Raw genomic sequence first — 16,347 nt, 5'->3', positions numbered from 1 at the left:
GACAAGGCTTAAGCCTAGTCCTAGACTAAAATGTAAGTCTGAGCTGTTTCAACTTAAATAAAATTGCACTGATTGATCTTAAAATATATCAGTGCCTTTGTTTTGTCTCAAAATGCACACCAGTATGTTTTTATCTAAGTATGTTTATAAAAATTACTTAAATGTTCTAATTGAACTATGGCCTAATCCTGGCTCAGTCTAAGCCATGTCTGTGAAACCGGGCCTAAATGTTTTTTTTCTGGTCCGACCGATTAGTACAGGCCAAAACATGACTAATGGACCATTTTCAGCTGCAATAATCAGTAAAATATGCAATTTTTGTTTGGTTCAGTGGCTTAGGTTACATTTAGTACTGACAATATGGCCAATTGTTTAAAACACTCTATACGTACCATTTAGGGACTAAAATGCCCCCTTTCAGCGAAGGAAAGGTACCAACCGTGACAGCTTTTGTGCCTTTTGCACCGTTTTTTTCTAAATACTATGGAAGTCAACAACTGGTACAGTCTTCAAAATGTCTTTTGTGTTCAACAGAAAAAAGAAACTCATACAGGTTTGGAACAATGTGAGGCTGAGTAAATGATGATAAAATATAAATTCTGGGCTTAGCTATGCATGTAATGAATGTGGCCAGTACTCTTTAATGATTTCAGCAACCATATAAGGTACTTATATGAACCTGTTTGCAGTTTCGAGGTCTCTCAGGTGAGGTGGAAATATTCCCAGCGGTAGGATATGGATGTTGAATATGGCGGAACAGAACACACTGTACCTGCTTTATTTCCCAATGGCCTCAAGAACACTGACGTCAGGCACTTACCCTACCAAACTAAACTAAATTACATGCCATACATCTCCAACCAAGATGTAGGCTAAGTGAATAAAACAAAGGAACTCAATGCACATGGGTAAATGCAAAACAAAAAAACATTTTTGCAGTTAACAATACAACAAAATGATATAGAAGCACATAATTTGTGCAAGAAAGGATCACCCACCCATATAAACCGTAGGGGAGCGTTGGGTTTGGTATATGCTGGATGTGATCACTGAAGGGGGCCGCAGGGGGAGGGGAGACGGCAGCGCTTTAGCGATGATGTCATCCAGCTGTCTGCTAGGTGGAGAGTCGTGTGCAAGCATACAGGGTTTTTCACATGGCAACAGAGCAAGGAATGCAGCAAATGAGCTCCTGGACCTGATTTACACACATGAAGTGTGTGTAAGTGGGAGTTGAATTGTTCGCAAAAGGTGCACCGAAATCCTTTGCTGAGCGACAACGAGGGACTGAGAAGACAAGGGTGGGGGATGTAGTGAAGGAAAACAATGTGCCTGCAAGGAAAGCCTGATCATCGCTGGTAACCCTGCTATGATGTCATTTCCAGCCAATCAGAAGCGGTGCGCTGGATTCTCTAGTCAGAATGATGCAGTTTCCAGTTCACATCTGACCTGACAGCAGTGAGGATGACGATGATGAAGCTAATCATGCATACAATCATGCTTTTTTTTTTTTTTGCATAACATAACTACTTTTTTTTTTTTTTTCAAAAGAGATTTTTAAAGAGAATGTGTTTGGAAGTGCAATTTTGCTCACAAAGGGTACAACAAATTTGGATATTTTTTGTACTTTTTTGGATTTTTTCCCCCCCTACCTTGTTACATTTGTGGTGTTCCCTACAAAAAAAATTGCTTATTAATTTCTCAGTATGGTATATTATAAGCAAATATTGGAAGCAGTATTTTTGCTAACTTATTTTAGTATTATTTAGCTGAAAATTTCCAAAATATTCACAAATAATGCTGTTTTCACAAAAAAAAAAAAAATTTCATATTCAATTTTAAAAATTAAATTCAATATTTGGTGGTTATATACCTTATTGAGAAATTAATAAGCAATTTTTTTGTAGGCCTGGGAATACCACAGATGTGATCCTGGACCAAAAAAAAAAAAAAAAAAAACAGTCATAGGGGTTCATTTTTTGAGAATGACATTTATACAACATTTAAAAGCTAAAAAGCTGAATAAATAAGCTTTCCGTTGATGTATGGTTTGTTAGAATAGGACAATATTTGGCCGAGATATAATGGTGCAAAAAAGACAAAATACTGAGAAAATCCCCTTTAAAGTTTTCCAAATGAAGTTCTCAGCAATGCATATTACTAATCAAAAATTAAGTATTGATATATTTACGGTAGGAAATGTACCAAATAACTTCATGGAACATGATCTTTACTTAATATCCTAATGATTTTTGGCATAAAAAAACTATAATTTTGACCTATAAAAATGTATTTTTGGCTATTGCTCCAAAAAAGTAAAGTAAGAGTTATCCTTTGTGTAAGGAAAGGTCATTTAGTCCAAGCTTTTTTAAAAGCCTGCCATAATTTTTGACCATATTTGGGCATTTTTGACCTTGAATAAACAAACAAATAAAGGAATATGAATGCTAGGCTTAGCATACTGCACTTATTAAATAAAACAAGGAATATTGACATAATTCTGCTGTATTAAAACTTAAAACTCGTTTGGTACATACTGTACTTCATGCACAGTAAAGCACAGCTGCAGTTGAATATTCTGACATCAGTAACACATCGATCTAATGGATTGTGATACTTGTGGCAGAATGACTGATGAGCACACTTTGCTTAAGAGGAATATTACAGTGTTCCAGTTGAATTGTATTAGAACATATTGTGATGAGCTCATTCTGACACACCCCTCTTGAATAATACAGAGCCAAACAGTGAATAATTCATAGTCATGCTTTGTTTTGAGTCAAAAATGCACAAATGCTTGTTTATTTTCCTGGGAGTGAATGTTGTATTTTGGTCTCAAAACTGTCTACACTGGCATACATTAAGGTCAACAATATAACACAGATTCTACATTCTAAGGACAAGTGTTGTTTTATAAATAGAGTTGAAGTCAAAAGTTTACATACACCTTGCAGAATTTGCTAATTATTTTACCAAAATAAGAGGTATACAGAATGCATGTTATTATTATTATTTTTTTTTTACTTTAGTTCAGACCTGAATAAGGTATCTCATATATGACGCATTAAGAGCTGGAGGGTGAAAACTTTAGAATTTGAAGATCAGGGTAAATTTAACCTATTTTGTCTTCTGGGGAACATGTAAGTATCTTTTGTAGCGTCTGAAGGGCAGTACTGAATTAAAAAAATATGTTACTTTAGCAAAATAAGAAAAATGCATGTAATGTTCATTCTGTTCAAAGGTTTTCAACCCCCGGCTCTTAATGCATTGTTTTTCCTTTTGAAGCATCAGTGAGCATTTTAACATTATGTAATAGCTGCTGAGTCCCTCAGTTGTCCTCAGTGTGAAAAGATGGATCTCAAAATCATACAGTCATTCAAATACGCAAAAATGCAGAAAAAAACAAAGAATTTGTAGGACCTGAAGGATTTTGCTGAAGAACAGCGTGCAGTTTAACTGTTCAGGACACACAAGAAACTCAAGAACAACTATCACTAAACAAAAAACACAGCTGTGGATCATTCAGGTAACAACGCAGTATTAAGAATCAAGTGTATGTAAACTTTTGAACAGGGTCATTTTTATAAATTTAATTATTATTTTCTCTTGTGGACTACATGTAAGCATCTTTATTGTGAAATATCTTATTCAGGTCAGTACTAAATAAAAAAAAATAATGGCATGCATTTTGTAATATGATATAAAATAATGACATATTTGCAGATTATGCAAGGTGTATGTAAACTTTTGACTTCAACTGTATCAAGTCAATTTATATTGTAATAAATGTACATTTTATTTTTGAGGCATTGGAACCCTACTTTTCTTCCACAGCCTTGACATTCAATCCACACGCCCAAATGTTACAATCCATTAGGCGTCATTTGTAGCTGTAAAGGGTTTAGCATTTAAACGAATAAGTCGAAGCCTTACGTGATCTGATTCTGTATTCTAGGTGCGAAGTGCTCTGGATAGTGTGATGGGAGAGTAGGTCATATCTGCAGGCTCTAAACTCAGGACATGACATCACTCTAATGGTCGCGTGCTGCATGACTCATAGCTTTTAACTCTGGTCTCTGGCCTTTGCTTACAGTCAAAACCAATCTGCATGCTTAGCCATGCTGTTTACGTACAATAAACAGAGAACAAAAGATGACGTCACATGCAGTCATAAAAAGATAAAGACAGTGGGTATGAGGAAAATGGAATATGGTGTAGCAGCTACTATTTCTGAAAAATATATGGCACAGCATGCAATATCACGATGAATGTTTCTACCATGCTTACTATTAAAGGATTTTTGATGAAAACATTCCAGGATGTTTCTCCATATAGTGGACTTCAATGGGGATCAAAGGGTTGAAGGTCCAAATTGCAGACCAAAAGAGCTCTACACAATTCCATCCAAGGAATCAGGGTTTTATCTAGTAAACAAATGGTCATTAAAAAAAAGAAAAAAAAACTATACTTAGTTTTTAACCACAAATGCTCATCTTGCACTAGCTCGACTTCACGCATCATGTTGGAAAAGGTCACGCATGACGTTGGTAGAAGTACAGACTGAGTGTTTACAAAGCAAACGTGCAAAGGAAGTTAGAGGAGAAAGTGAGATGAGTTTTTCGCTCCATCCTACCTTTTTGTTGGGGGTGACACATTACAAGTGTATTACTTTTAATATTACTTTTTCCATGTAACTAGTAAAGTAACGCATTACTTTTTAATTGACAAGAAAATATCTGAGTTACTTTTTCAAATAAGGCCAGTTACATTTCCCCCCATTTATTGATTAAAAGCTCTCCTGTCCACATGTTGAGAGAAATTGTAAGATGTTACTTTAGTTCTAGAATAAATGTGAACATGCATTAATTCATCTCACTCACTAAAAAAGCAGATACAGTATTCCTCAAAATAAAATAAAAAACTGTGAAATTCATCCATACTAAAATTCATCCATACTAATAAGCAAAAATGACTCAAGATAATCATTTGTTTTCCCTTTTTTTTTCTGCGGTCTACTGTACAGACGTGAATTTACTTTTCTCTAAGCCTAAGGCTTTTGGTGTTAAAAGGCTTTTACGTTTGCCAAAAATAGAACTTTTTATATTAAAAACAAGCAAGCAAGCCCTGCCCAGATTTAAAAAGTAACGCAAAAGTAACTTGACGCTTTACTTTCCATAAAAAGTAACTAAGTAATGTAATTAGTTACTTTATTTTAGAAAGTAACTCAATATTGTAATGCATTACTTTTAAAAGTAACTTTCCCCAACACTGGTTACGTAGATAAGACACTTATTCCTTGGCAGGGATCGTGTAGAGCCCTTTGCAGCTGCAATGAAACTACAATTTGCACTTTTTTAACCCATTGATCCCCATTGAAGGTTACTATATGGAGAAAAATCCTGGAATGTTTTCTTCAAAAACCTTAATTTCTTTTCGACTCAAGAAAGAAAGACATGAACATCTTGGATGACATGAGGTTGAGTAAATTATCAGGAAATTTTTATTCTGGAAGTGAAATAATCCTTTAAGTGTAGCAAATCAGAAGAGATTTGGAGATATGTAGCATTACATCACTTGCTCACCAATGGATCCTTTGCAGTGAATGGGTGCCGTCAGAATTAGAGTCAAAACAGCTGATAAAAACAATCCACAAGACTCCAGTCCATCAATAAACATCTGCAAACAATATTTCTGCACTATGAACATTACATATGAATTTTTCTTATGCACAGAATACAGACCATACATGATTCCCAAAATGTGCACTGCACTAACACAGTATTCTCAATCTGACCTTACATTCCCACTATGACAAAAGAACCAAAACTAATAGCAGCTCCAGTATCAGATCTCAATTGTTGCATTTGCACAATTTCACATTCTATTTTATAAAACATTATTCAGTATTCCTTGTATACCTCACAGTATACAGCAAGCAGTTAACATGCACAGTGTGCATCATAAACGTACTGCTAAAATAATATAGTAGTGTCATTTCAGTCGTTCAATTTGCAATAGTAACAGATTCTGTCCTTGCCTCACTGGCAAAGTATTTATTGGCCATAAAATGCATACACAGTGACAGTACAGTATTTTATAGTAATACTGCCATCCAAGCAGCACTGTGCTGTCTATAAATGAACGATTACAAAATACCTCTTTGACCTTTAACATTGATAAAACACAGAATAGCATCCTTAAAACCGGTAAGAACCAGTTATGACTGACTTTTGCATCTCACCAGGCAATGTTCTTCCTCCCAGACATGCAATTATAGTAGGCGTCCTGACACTTCCCGCTTCCATTCAACTCATCCTTTCTCCCTTTATCTTTGGTTAACGAGAATTTGTGTGTGTGTGTGTGTGTGTGTGTGTGTGTGTGTGTGTGTGTGTGTGTGTGTGTGTGTGTGTGTGTGTGTGTGTATGTGTGTGTATATGTGTGTGGCGGCAGCATGCAAGGGTGTTAGGATTGAGCGCTGGTAAACTCAACCACATAGTGACTCACGCTCTGTGAAAATCCAAAGGCATCTGCCATTGTTAGGTTTGCCACACAACCAACACTCCTCAGAATGTGATGAGTCACCCACACAGTGAAAGCGCGCTGGCATCTGTTCACGACTACTCTATTCTAGAAACTTACAGACTACAGTTAGAGTCTGCAGGACTAGGATGTAAAGTGTGGCATGACCTTTCGGTGTCTTTAAATGTACAGAAGACTACTATTAATGCAATGAATATGCAAACCATGATGCAGAATTTTGAAGCAACCTATAGTGATATATTCAAACGCTCTAATCTACAAAATTCGTATCTTTGTGCAGGATTTCTGCAGGTTTTATGAAGGTATATTAAAGACTTTTAAGACCAAGTAACGAGAATTTAATGAATAAATTCAGAGGAATACAATACAATGTTCTCTTAATGTACAGTCAAAGTAAAAAGTTTACATACACTTTGCAGAATCTGCAAAATGTTAATTATTTGACCAAAATAAGAGGGATCATACAAAATGCATGTTATTTTTTATTTAGTACTGACCTGATTCAGGTACTTGTTCATGAGTCCCTTGTTTGTCCTGAACAGTTAAACTGCCTGCTGTTCTTTAGAAAAATCATATAGTCCCACAAATTCTCTGGTTTTTCAGCATTTTTGTGCACCTTTTTAACAATGACTGTATGGTTTTGAGATCCATCTTTTCACACTGAGGACAACTAAGGGACTCATATGCAACTATTACAGAAGGTTCAAACTCTCACTGATGCTTCAAAAGGAAACTCTGCATTAAGAGCTGGGGGTGAAAACTTTTTGAATTTGAATATCAGGGCAAATTTACTCTTATTTTGTCTTCTGGGAAACATGCAAGTATCTTTTCTGAAGGGCAGTACTAAATGAAAAAGATATGATATTTAGGCAAAGTAAGAAAAATGTACACGTCTTCATTCTGTTCAAATGTTTTCACCCCCAGCTCTTAATGCATAATTTTTCCTTCTGGAGCATCAGTGAGCATTTGAACCTTCTGTAATAGTTGTCCTCAGTGTAAAAAGATAGACCTCAAAATCATACAGTAATTGTTGGAAAATGTTCAAATACACAAAAGCTGAAAAAACAAATAATTTGTGGAACCTGAAGGATTTTTCTGAAGAACAGCAGGCAGTTTTACTGTTAAGGACAAACAAGGGATTCAAGAACAACTACCACTAAACCAAAAAATAAAAAAATTAAATGCATTTTGCAGATTCTGCAAGGTGTATGTAAACTTTTGACTTCAACTCTATCTGTCTATCTATCTATCATTAAAGCCAATCTTAAAGTAGCACTTAACTAATTCAACAGCTGAATGCCATTTCTGCATGCAAATTATTAAATGAAGGTCACTCTAGTAACCTGTACTGTGAACAAAAGAACAGGAAATAAATCTTTCAGTCGTTTCCTCTGAAAGTTGACTTTCTATTACCTCTCCAGCACTCACATTCAAAGAAATTGTAAGCTGAAGGTCTCGCCGAGTGGTATTTCACACATGTGAAGGTCTACAAGAATCTTAATTCATGAAACAGAGGGGCTGAAGGCGTGAATCTGGATCCCACAGTCTCACTACACCCACTGGATCCCTCTGCCATATGGATGAAAAAACCACTACTGCCCACCCGTCAGCTCAGCACACGCTCTGCTCCATTCAATATGAACACGCTGAAAGCTTCTTACTCGAGAGCATTATTATGAAAAGACAAAGCAAAAAGTATGCAGCAAAGCAGGCTTTGTGTATATATATAAAAATATTTTATTTCCAATCATAGAAACATGAACTTTAAAGGTACAGGAAGTCAGAATTTGCAGAATTTTGGTTTTTGTTTCAGGTTGTTATTAACAGCCATATAAGATTGTAGACTAGAGTGCACATAATTATACATAAATATAATGCAAAAATGTTGCTTGAGTACAATTGTTTGAATACATGCTCAGTGAAGACCAAAGATATTCAAATCAATGCTGACTGGTTTTGAACGAACACAGCTCTTAACCTGTGCATGATGCAACATACTCTTTTACACTCTAATACAAATTGATTCATTTGCAAATCTGAAATCTCAGTGCAGACCAGCTGATGTGGAATCAGGTACACTGTCCAAATGAGCTGTAACAATTATTTAGAGTCTAAGACAGTGAAAAGGTCAACGCTTAGGGGTCAAACTCAAGTGACCATTTCCTCCACTGCCTGCCCTCACTTGGACTTCTTGTTGCGCACATCCACTATTTCCCTTCTCTCCTTCAGAAAGTTTTTGAAAGCACCGGTCTCTTTGCTTTCTTCTGTGACTGTTTGGGAAAAAGTGACATTATAAATACCGGTGTCATATGGTTACATAGTGATTATGGTTCTTTAGGAGCCTTTTTAAGTATCCTCACCTGTGTGATCGATATCATCGGTATCGCTGTCTACATCCTCATCAGATTCATCAGGATTGCCGCGGTTAAAGATGAGGTCACTAGGCCCACCAAGATCTGGCGCTTCTGAAACATAATAGAACCAGATGTGCCATTGTATACAGGACAGATGCATACTTTTTGGAGAAGAATCAAAAGACCAACTGAATGCAGAAAAATGACAGCAAATAATATTATGAACCAAATGTTCGGCAACCAAACACGATCAGATAGAGGCACACACTAATACAGCAAACATGTCGGCAGTGTGGAAGCATTTAAACTGTCCGAGAAAGACACAAAAATCATTACAAACACCGACAGCGAGAGACTGTTTAGTATCGCATCGCATGTCTTCCACGAGAAGAGAAAGGGGTGGTCGTTGCTGGTTACTGTATGAAGACTGAAATCGCAAAATGGCCTTAAACCATTAGTAAATAAACTAAAGAACGTTATGTTGTCTAATACACGCTCAAATTGTATGCATTGTGACAGCGCTGCACGAGCTTGTTAGCCAGGGTTCAAAGTCCAAAGCGTGAGAAAAATCTGCACTGAAACAGCTTAATGAGAATCATTCATAAATCTGCTGCTGTCAGCAAAAAGTAGTACAACATTCATTAATGTTAGCATTGTAATTTCACTGTTGTTCTGTATAAAAAAAAATAATGAAATCAATCATTGCAACAGCTCTATTAATACATTTATTATAACATTCTCCTTTGCTCAGCAAGGCTGCATTTATTTGTGCATTAAAAACACATGCCTGATTCAAGAAGGGGGTCCTAAAAATGGCCAAAGAATATTATTTTACTAACTTATTAATTTTAAGTTAAATTGTGCTTTGTTGGTAGGCTATAATGTCTACTAGAATGTTATAAATGTTCAGTGTTAGGTAAATAGTTTTAAATTGTTTCTTGTAATTGATTTTTTTTTTTTTTTTTTTGAAAAGCAAGACAAAACTGTAAAAAGCACATTTTGGTTATTTCATTTATGCAATGGTGAACAAAAATTGGCAAAATACATCGGGGGAAAAACACGAAAAAATATGTTCAGCCAAGAATTTTCATTCCGGTGCATCCTTAAAATTATACATTAACGTTCAAGTTAGATTTGTTATAAAAATATTTATTTTACTCTGCAAGGATGCATTTAATTGATCAACAGTGAGAGTAAAGACAATCATAGTGTAAGTTTATAAAAGTTTTCTATTTTAAATAATTTCGATTCTTTTGAACTTTCTATTCATCAAAGCATTCTGAATATAATGTATTGCAAAAAATTAGGCAGCACAACTTTTTTCAATATTGATAATAATATGCAATGTTTTTTGAGCAGAAAATCAGCATATTAGAATGATTTCTGAAGGATCATGTGACAATGATGCCGAAAATTTTGCTGTGCATCACATAGATAAATTGCATTTTAAAATATATTCAAATAGAAAACTTATTTTAAGTTGCAATAATATTTCACAATATTACTGTTTTACTGTAATGAATGCAGTACTGAAGTTGTTTAAAAATCCTACCAATCCTAAACTTTTAAACAGTAGTGTCTTACCCTACTTTCTTTTAGAAACAAGATGTACAAGTCATTTTAGTTCTCATCTAAAGATCAGTTCTTACGTTATATGTGAAGAGTTCAAAGTTGCTTAATGACTTAGAAATATCTTTTTTTGAATGAACAGAGACGTGACCGTTCTGAATGAATGTACCGGTTGGTGCCGCAGTTTCCATGGGAACTGCTCCCATGTCTTTCCGAAGGCGTTCCAACTGCTCCTGTTGTTTCTGACTCTGAGCTTCAGCCTGATTATGAGATGAAAGAATTAATAACAGTCAGACTTGACCTTTTCTCATGGAACAAAAAAGGAACATTTTTATTTGCCTTTCAAATGACAAAATAAAAAAGCCAACAATAATATATATATACACACTGTAGTTTAATAAGAGATGGAATGATATTTGCAAGACATGGCCAGTCGATTTATGACTAGTACATCAGCCCACATCAATGATTACTCACCAACTCCCTGTGCAGACGTTCATATTCAGGGCGATACTCTCTGCAAGACAGTAAAACTTGTTAAATATTTGCAGAAAAGCATGATTTAAAAAAAAAAACATATTTAGATTTTTCTTAAAACAAAATACATCCTTATAATGAACATTAAAATGAAACTTCTCCTATTCCCGCTATAATAAACTAAGCTGGAAGTGCTACTAAAAAGCTATTAAAATGTATGTATTTTGACTATTACATCAAACCCAGCTTGTGATATTTCTAGGCTTTGGCCTTCCAATTCAAAAAAAATATTTATCATGTACTGTATATGTTCTAAAACAGTCTATTCAAAATTTACACCAATATGATTTTTTTTTAATTCTTTCTGAAGTGCAGCTTCTTTGTCCATGCTTTTTCCATTGTAGACAGCAGTGCTATTTTAATAAATTCTTTTGTACTTTTTATGTCTGTTTAGCACTCATTTAATTTCAGTTTTACCAATCATAGTACCTAAACTTAATAGATAGATGGCTGATTAACAAAAAATATTTTTAATAGATTTAAGCGATTTTTAGTAGTAGTCAACAATAACAACACCCTGAGTTAGTCTAACTTTGAATCTCCTTATTACACCGTGTAGGGAAACGTACGTTTCATATTCCTTAGCAGCATCAGCAACGTGTACAAACAGTTCATCAAGCCCAGAACCTGTGACTGCAGACACACCAACAACCTACAGGACACAAAAAGTCTGTAAGGGGCACTTGAGTGAGAGAAAAAAAACAACCTGTCACAAAAGACTAATTGCAACTTTGACCTTAAAGCCCTACAATACATTTCAGACACTGTCTGAGAGTGTGATAAATCTGTATTCACGTCATGTTTTATTTTTATTATTGGTGGTGCTGGCCAAGATAAGCATCACTATAACCATGGCTCATACTTAAGAGTCTGGTGAACAAACCTTTTGAACAAACATGCATTTCTAAGTATTGCAGTTCCTTTTTCTAAGCATGTCTAGAGTCCAGAATATCATGAAGATGTAAGGCTGGGCTTCAGCTTGGCCGTTAAACAACTACTAGCAATCATCCAGAATATATAGTAATGCAGTTTAACTGGACCAAAGCTTTGGACTCACCCTTAGGTTGGTGTAGAACTCATCCAGGACGAGACTCATAGAGCGGGTCAGGTTACTAACATAGGATGTCTCTTGGTTCAAAGCGTCCTGGAACACCTCAAAGTCCTGCATCCACTCCACTGCAAAACTGTGATCAATGATGTCAGTCTGATAAAGATACAGAACGAAATTGTATTCATATACATCCAATAATTATATATATACATATTTCATATAAAATAATAGGTAAATAACAAATATCAATAAAAAATACCTATTAAATGTATTTGTTAATATGTATTTATATGTATATTTCCTAATTATTTATATTATTTTTACACTATTAAAAATTAAATAATTTAATTAAAAAACAATTAATACATCTAATTTGCTTGTATGCATCATCCTATATATATTGGTCATCCAGCTTTCTAAATATTGATTATCAGTTTTGGCCATTGAGAAACAGTTTTATTATTTTATTATCATTTTTACCTTGTTCATGGCAACTATGAAAGGTAGCTTGGTCTTATAGAGAATGCTGGAGGAAAAAAAAAAAAAAAAAGACATTTTGGTAAGATCTACTGCAATCATGACATAACTTTCATGCTGCTGTTAACACTGAATAATACAGTGTGAATGTAAGACTGAGAACTTCAAAAGCACGCTGTGCTCTAAACTTGAAAACGAAGTTTTATGCAGTTTATATCTCCAAAATAATGCATAAACAACAAATAAAAAACAACTCTGAGACTCTGACCTGCAGGCGTAAAGCATGTTGGACATAAAAGTGACAGGATTTACACTCCGAGACGTGTCCATCACATAAACAACAACACAGGGAAACGAAGAGGCCTAGAAAGGAAACCATATGTTTTAGACTCCAAACTGAACAATGCAAATATATTTAACAAATCTGCAATAACAATAATCCAGAGTAAGAGTGAGTCACATACTAGTGCTTCAGTTATGATGGTTCCAGATGCAGACCATGTGAACACCTCTATTTGCCCAGGAGTGTCAATCAAAACATATCTGCAAAAAAGAAAAAGAAGAAAAAAAAAAAGTTAATGCATGAGACTGCAATGAGCAAAATACATTTTAGGGTTGAGGTCAAATATTTACATACACCTTGCAGAATCTGCTAAATGTCAATTATTTTACCAAAATAAGTACACATCTTCATTCTGTTCAAAAGTTTTCACTAAATAAAAATAACATGCATTTTGTTTGATCCCTTTTATTTTGGTAAAATAATTAACATTTTGCAGATTCTGCAAGGTGTATGTAAACTTTTGACCTCAACTGTATATGGAAATCCCCAAACTGCATTTGAATACAAACTTACTGGTGGTTACTTTGCTTTTTCTCAATAAACTTCATGACCTAAGAGAGGAGACAGATAAATGGTAAGTTAAAACAGAAGTATGTGGATGTGAAAGAGTAAAACAGTGACATCTATTGGATTTTTCGAATGCAGTACCTGATCAAATCGTGTTGCAAACAGATTGAGAGATGTGACAATTCCTCCATTTGGACCTAAACCATATCTGTATTACAGTCAAAGACAATCCACTTAGATGAAACGATATTAAACTAGGGTTCATACACTTTTTTTGATTGATGAATTTCCCTGGATAAGGATTTTTATAAATGTTATGTCTGTCTAAAATAATATAACGGTGCAAGATGACAATTTGTGTACTAGATAAGAAACTTATTCCTCGGCTGGTACTGTGTAGAGCCCTTTGAAGCTGCATTGCAACTGCAATTTGGACTTTCAACCCATTGGCTGCCATTGAAGTCCACTATATGGAGAAGAGTCCTGGAATGTTTTCCTCAAAAACCTTAATTTATTTTCGACTTAAGAGAGACAGACATAAACATCTTGAATTGACAAGGGGGTGAGTAAATTATCAGGAAATGTTTATTCTGAAAATGTTTAGTAAAACTATCCAAATAACAGCATATGCCTGGTGAAATATGGCATATGCGTGATAATTATGATTCACAGCAAAAGACATACTTTCATACTGAAAGGATACTGCTTCATGACTTCCTTGTAATTGACAGTGTCTCTGATATCTGTAGGGAAAAACACAATCAGACTTGATCTTTGACATTAATGTAATTAAGATGCTCAAAATTCATGAACATTTAACCACCATAAAAAACAAAGGTGTCTTATTGTCAAGTGTTTTAATCAGCAAACTGTAACTAAAGGTTGTACAAACTAATTAAGGTATATCAAAAGCAGACTGTTCTGTCATAAACGCACTGTAATCAAATTGTTTGGATGCATTTGTTGTCAAAGCTTTTAAGAGCCATAAACTCGTTATTTCCCAATTCTGTCTATTATTAGATCACAATATCATACACTCAGTTGGGTTTCAAAACACTTTTCTCTTATAAAAGCTAGTGTGACATACCAATGTTGGCTGGAAAAGGGACTTCATGAACTGCAGGATCTAGATTGATAACATATGGAGGGGTTTTCTTGGAGTGCAGGTAAGCTGTGAGCCTCTGGTGGGAAAATAAATAATATATATTATGTAAAAAATTATAGCCAATCATAAATGAATTCAAGTTGATGTGTTACGTATTTCTTAATAATCATTATCAGTAATTATTTGATTACATATAACATTTAACACTGACAGAATCTTATATAATCAAATAAATGTTATATAATTTGAAAATTGTGATATCTGTTGTGTTACAGTTCATTAGTCATACCTGCACAAAAGTTGTTTTTCCTGACCCTGCCATGCCTAAAACTATGAGACACACCGGTTTCGGTTCCGTGTTCTCTTCGGTAGATGAACTCTGGCTCGGTGTTGGTTTATTATCTCCATCTTCTTCACATTTATCACTTCCACATGAAGCTCCATCGTTTACGTCTGCTGCTGCGGTCGCCATGCTGCTACTACTGCACACTTACCGTAAAGTAATGCTTACTGGCGTAAAATGACAAAAACATCGTGTTGTTATGATACACGACCACTAGATAGCAGCAAAGTTAATAGGATTTGATTGTTTTTTTTTTTTTTTTTAAACGACTGATTGAGACTAGGTAAGTGGCGAAAACATTAAAATGTTAATTTTATACACTACCAGTCAAAGTAAGAGTTTTAATGTTTTTAAAGAACTTCTGCTCACCAAGTCTGCGTTGATCCAAAACACAGCTAACGTTAAAGCAGTAAATATTGTGAAATATTTTTACTATTTAAAAATAACTGCTTTCTATTTAAATATATTTTGAAATGGTATTTATTCCTGTGATCAAAGCTACATTTTTAGCATCATTAGCCTGTTATTTGTGTCACATAATCTTTGAGAAATCATTCCAATATGATGATTTGCTGTTCAAGAAACATTTTAAAACAGTTTTTCAGAATTATTTAATGAATAGAAAGATTCAAAGATGTTGTTTATCTGAAATAAAAAGCTTTTGCAACATTACACACTATACCATTCATACTCAGCTTGGAGTATTGGAAAATTTATAGAAATTAATACTTTTATTTAGCAAGGACGCTTTAAATTGATCAAAAGTGATGATAAAGACATTTATAATGTTACGGAAGATTTCTGTTTCAGATAAATGCTGTTTTCTGAACTTTCTATTTATCAAAAAACCCTGAAAAAAATCTACTCAGCTGTTTTTAACATAATAATAATAATAATAATAATAATAATAATAATAATAATAATAATAAATGTTTTTGAGCAGCAAATCAAAATATTTGAATGAATTCTGAAAGACCATGTGACTGGAATCATAATGCTAAAAATTCAACTTTGAAATCACAGAAATAAATTAAATTTTAAAATATATTTAAATAGAAAACAGTTATTTTAAATAGTAAAAATATTTCAAAATTTTAGTGTTTTTTTTCTGTGCTTTGGATCAATTAAATGCAGGTTTGGTGACTAGAAGAGTCATAAAAATCTTACTGTTTAAAATATTTTGTCTGGTAGTGTATGAATAAATAGTTCAAAAAGCACAAAACAGAGAAATTGTTATTATTTTAAATTACTGTTTCAATTACTATTTATGTAATATTAACTGTTCATCAGACCATTAGTTTTTTGTATTATTTTCATTACACTTAACTCTTCCCCAAGTGTCAACAGTCTACTGTAATGTGGAAAAACTATAATTGAAAATACTGGAAGTAAACATGAGGAGTAGTAGAAGTAAAAGTGACATGTGTTTTCCCTGTTACTGCTTTTGTCATTAGCTGAAAGACCTGAGTTAAATCAAAAGCATTTACTGGCACGGTTTGTATATGCTAAAAATAGCTTTTATAT

General features: G+C 34.2%; 1 protein-coding gene across 1 annotated transcript; it reads right to left on the bottom strand.

Annotated features, from left to right (window-relative positions):
* Window positions 1-8,590: 8,590 nt before the first annotated feature.
* On the bottom strand, window positions 8,591-14,952 carry gpn1 (GPN-loop GTPase 1). The gene is made up of 14 exons (XM_073827209.1): window positions 14,770-14,952; window positions 14,463-14,556; window positions 14,079-14,118; window positions 13,517-13,583; window positions 13,382-13,419; window positions 12,990-13,068; window positions 12,794-12,888; window positions 12,529-12,574; window positions 12,055-12,201; window positions 11,567-11,649; window positions 10,938-10,977; window positions 10,630-10,720; window positions 8,898-9,002; window positions 8,591-8,807 (listed from the first exon to the last, which is right to left on the bottom strand). Exons 1-14 carry the CDS (start codon window positions 14,950-14,952, stop codon window positions 8,716-8,718), a joined length of 1,200 nt encoding a protein of 399 aa, XP_073683310.1. The 3' UTR covers window positions 8,591-8,715.
* Between the last annotated feature and the right edge of the window lie 1,395 nt (window positions 14,953-16,347).

Source organism: Garra rufa, chromosome 21 (genome assembly GCF_049309525.1).
Source record: "Garra rufa chromosome 21, GarRuf1.0, whole genome shotgun sequence".
Lineage (NCBI taxonomy): Eukaryota > Metazoa > Chordata > Actinopteri > Cypriniformes > Cyprinidae > Garra > Garra rufa.
Note: the sequence above shows the minus strand (reverse complement) of the source record. Positions and strands in the feature narration are given on the sequence as shown.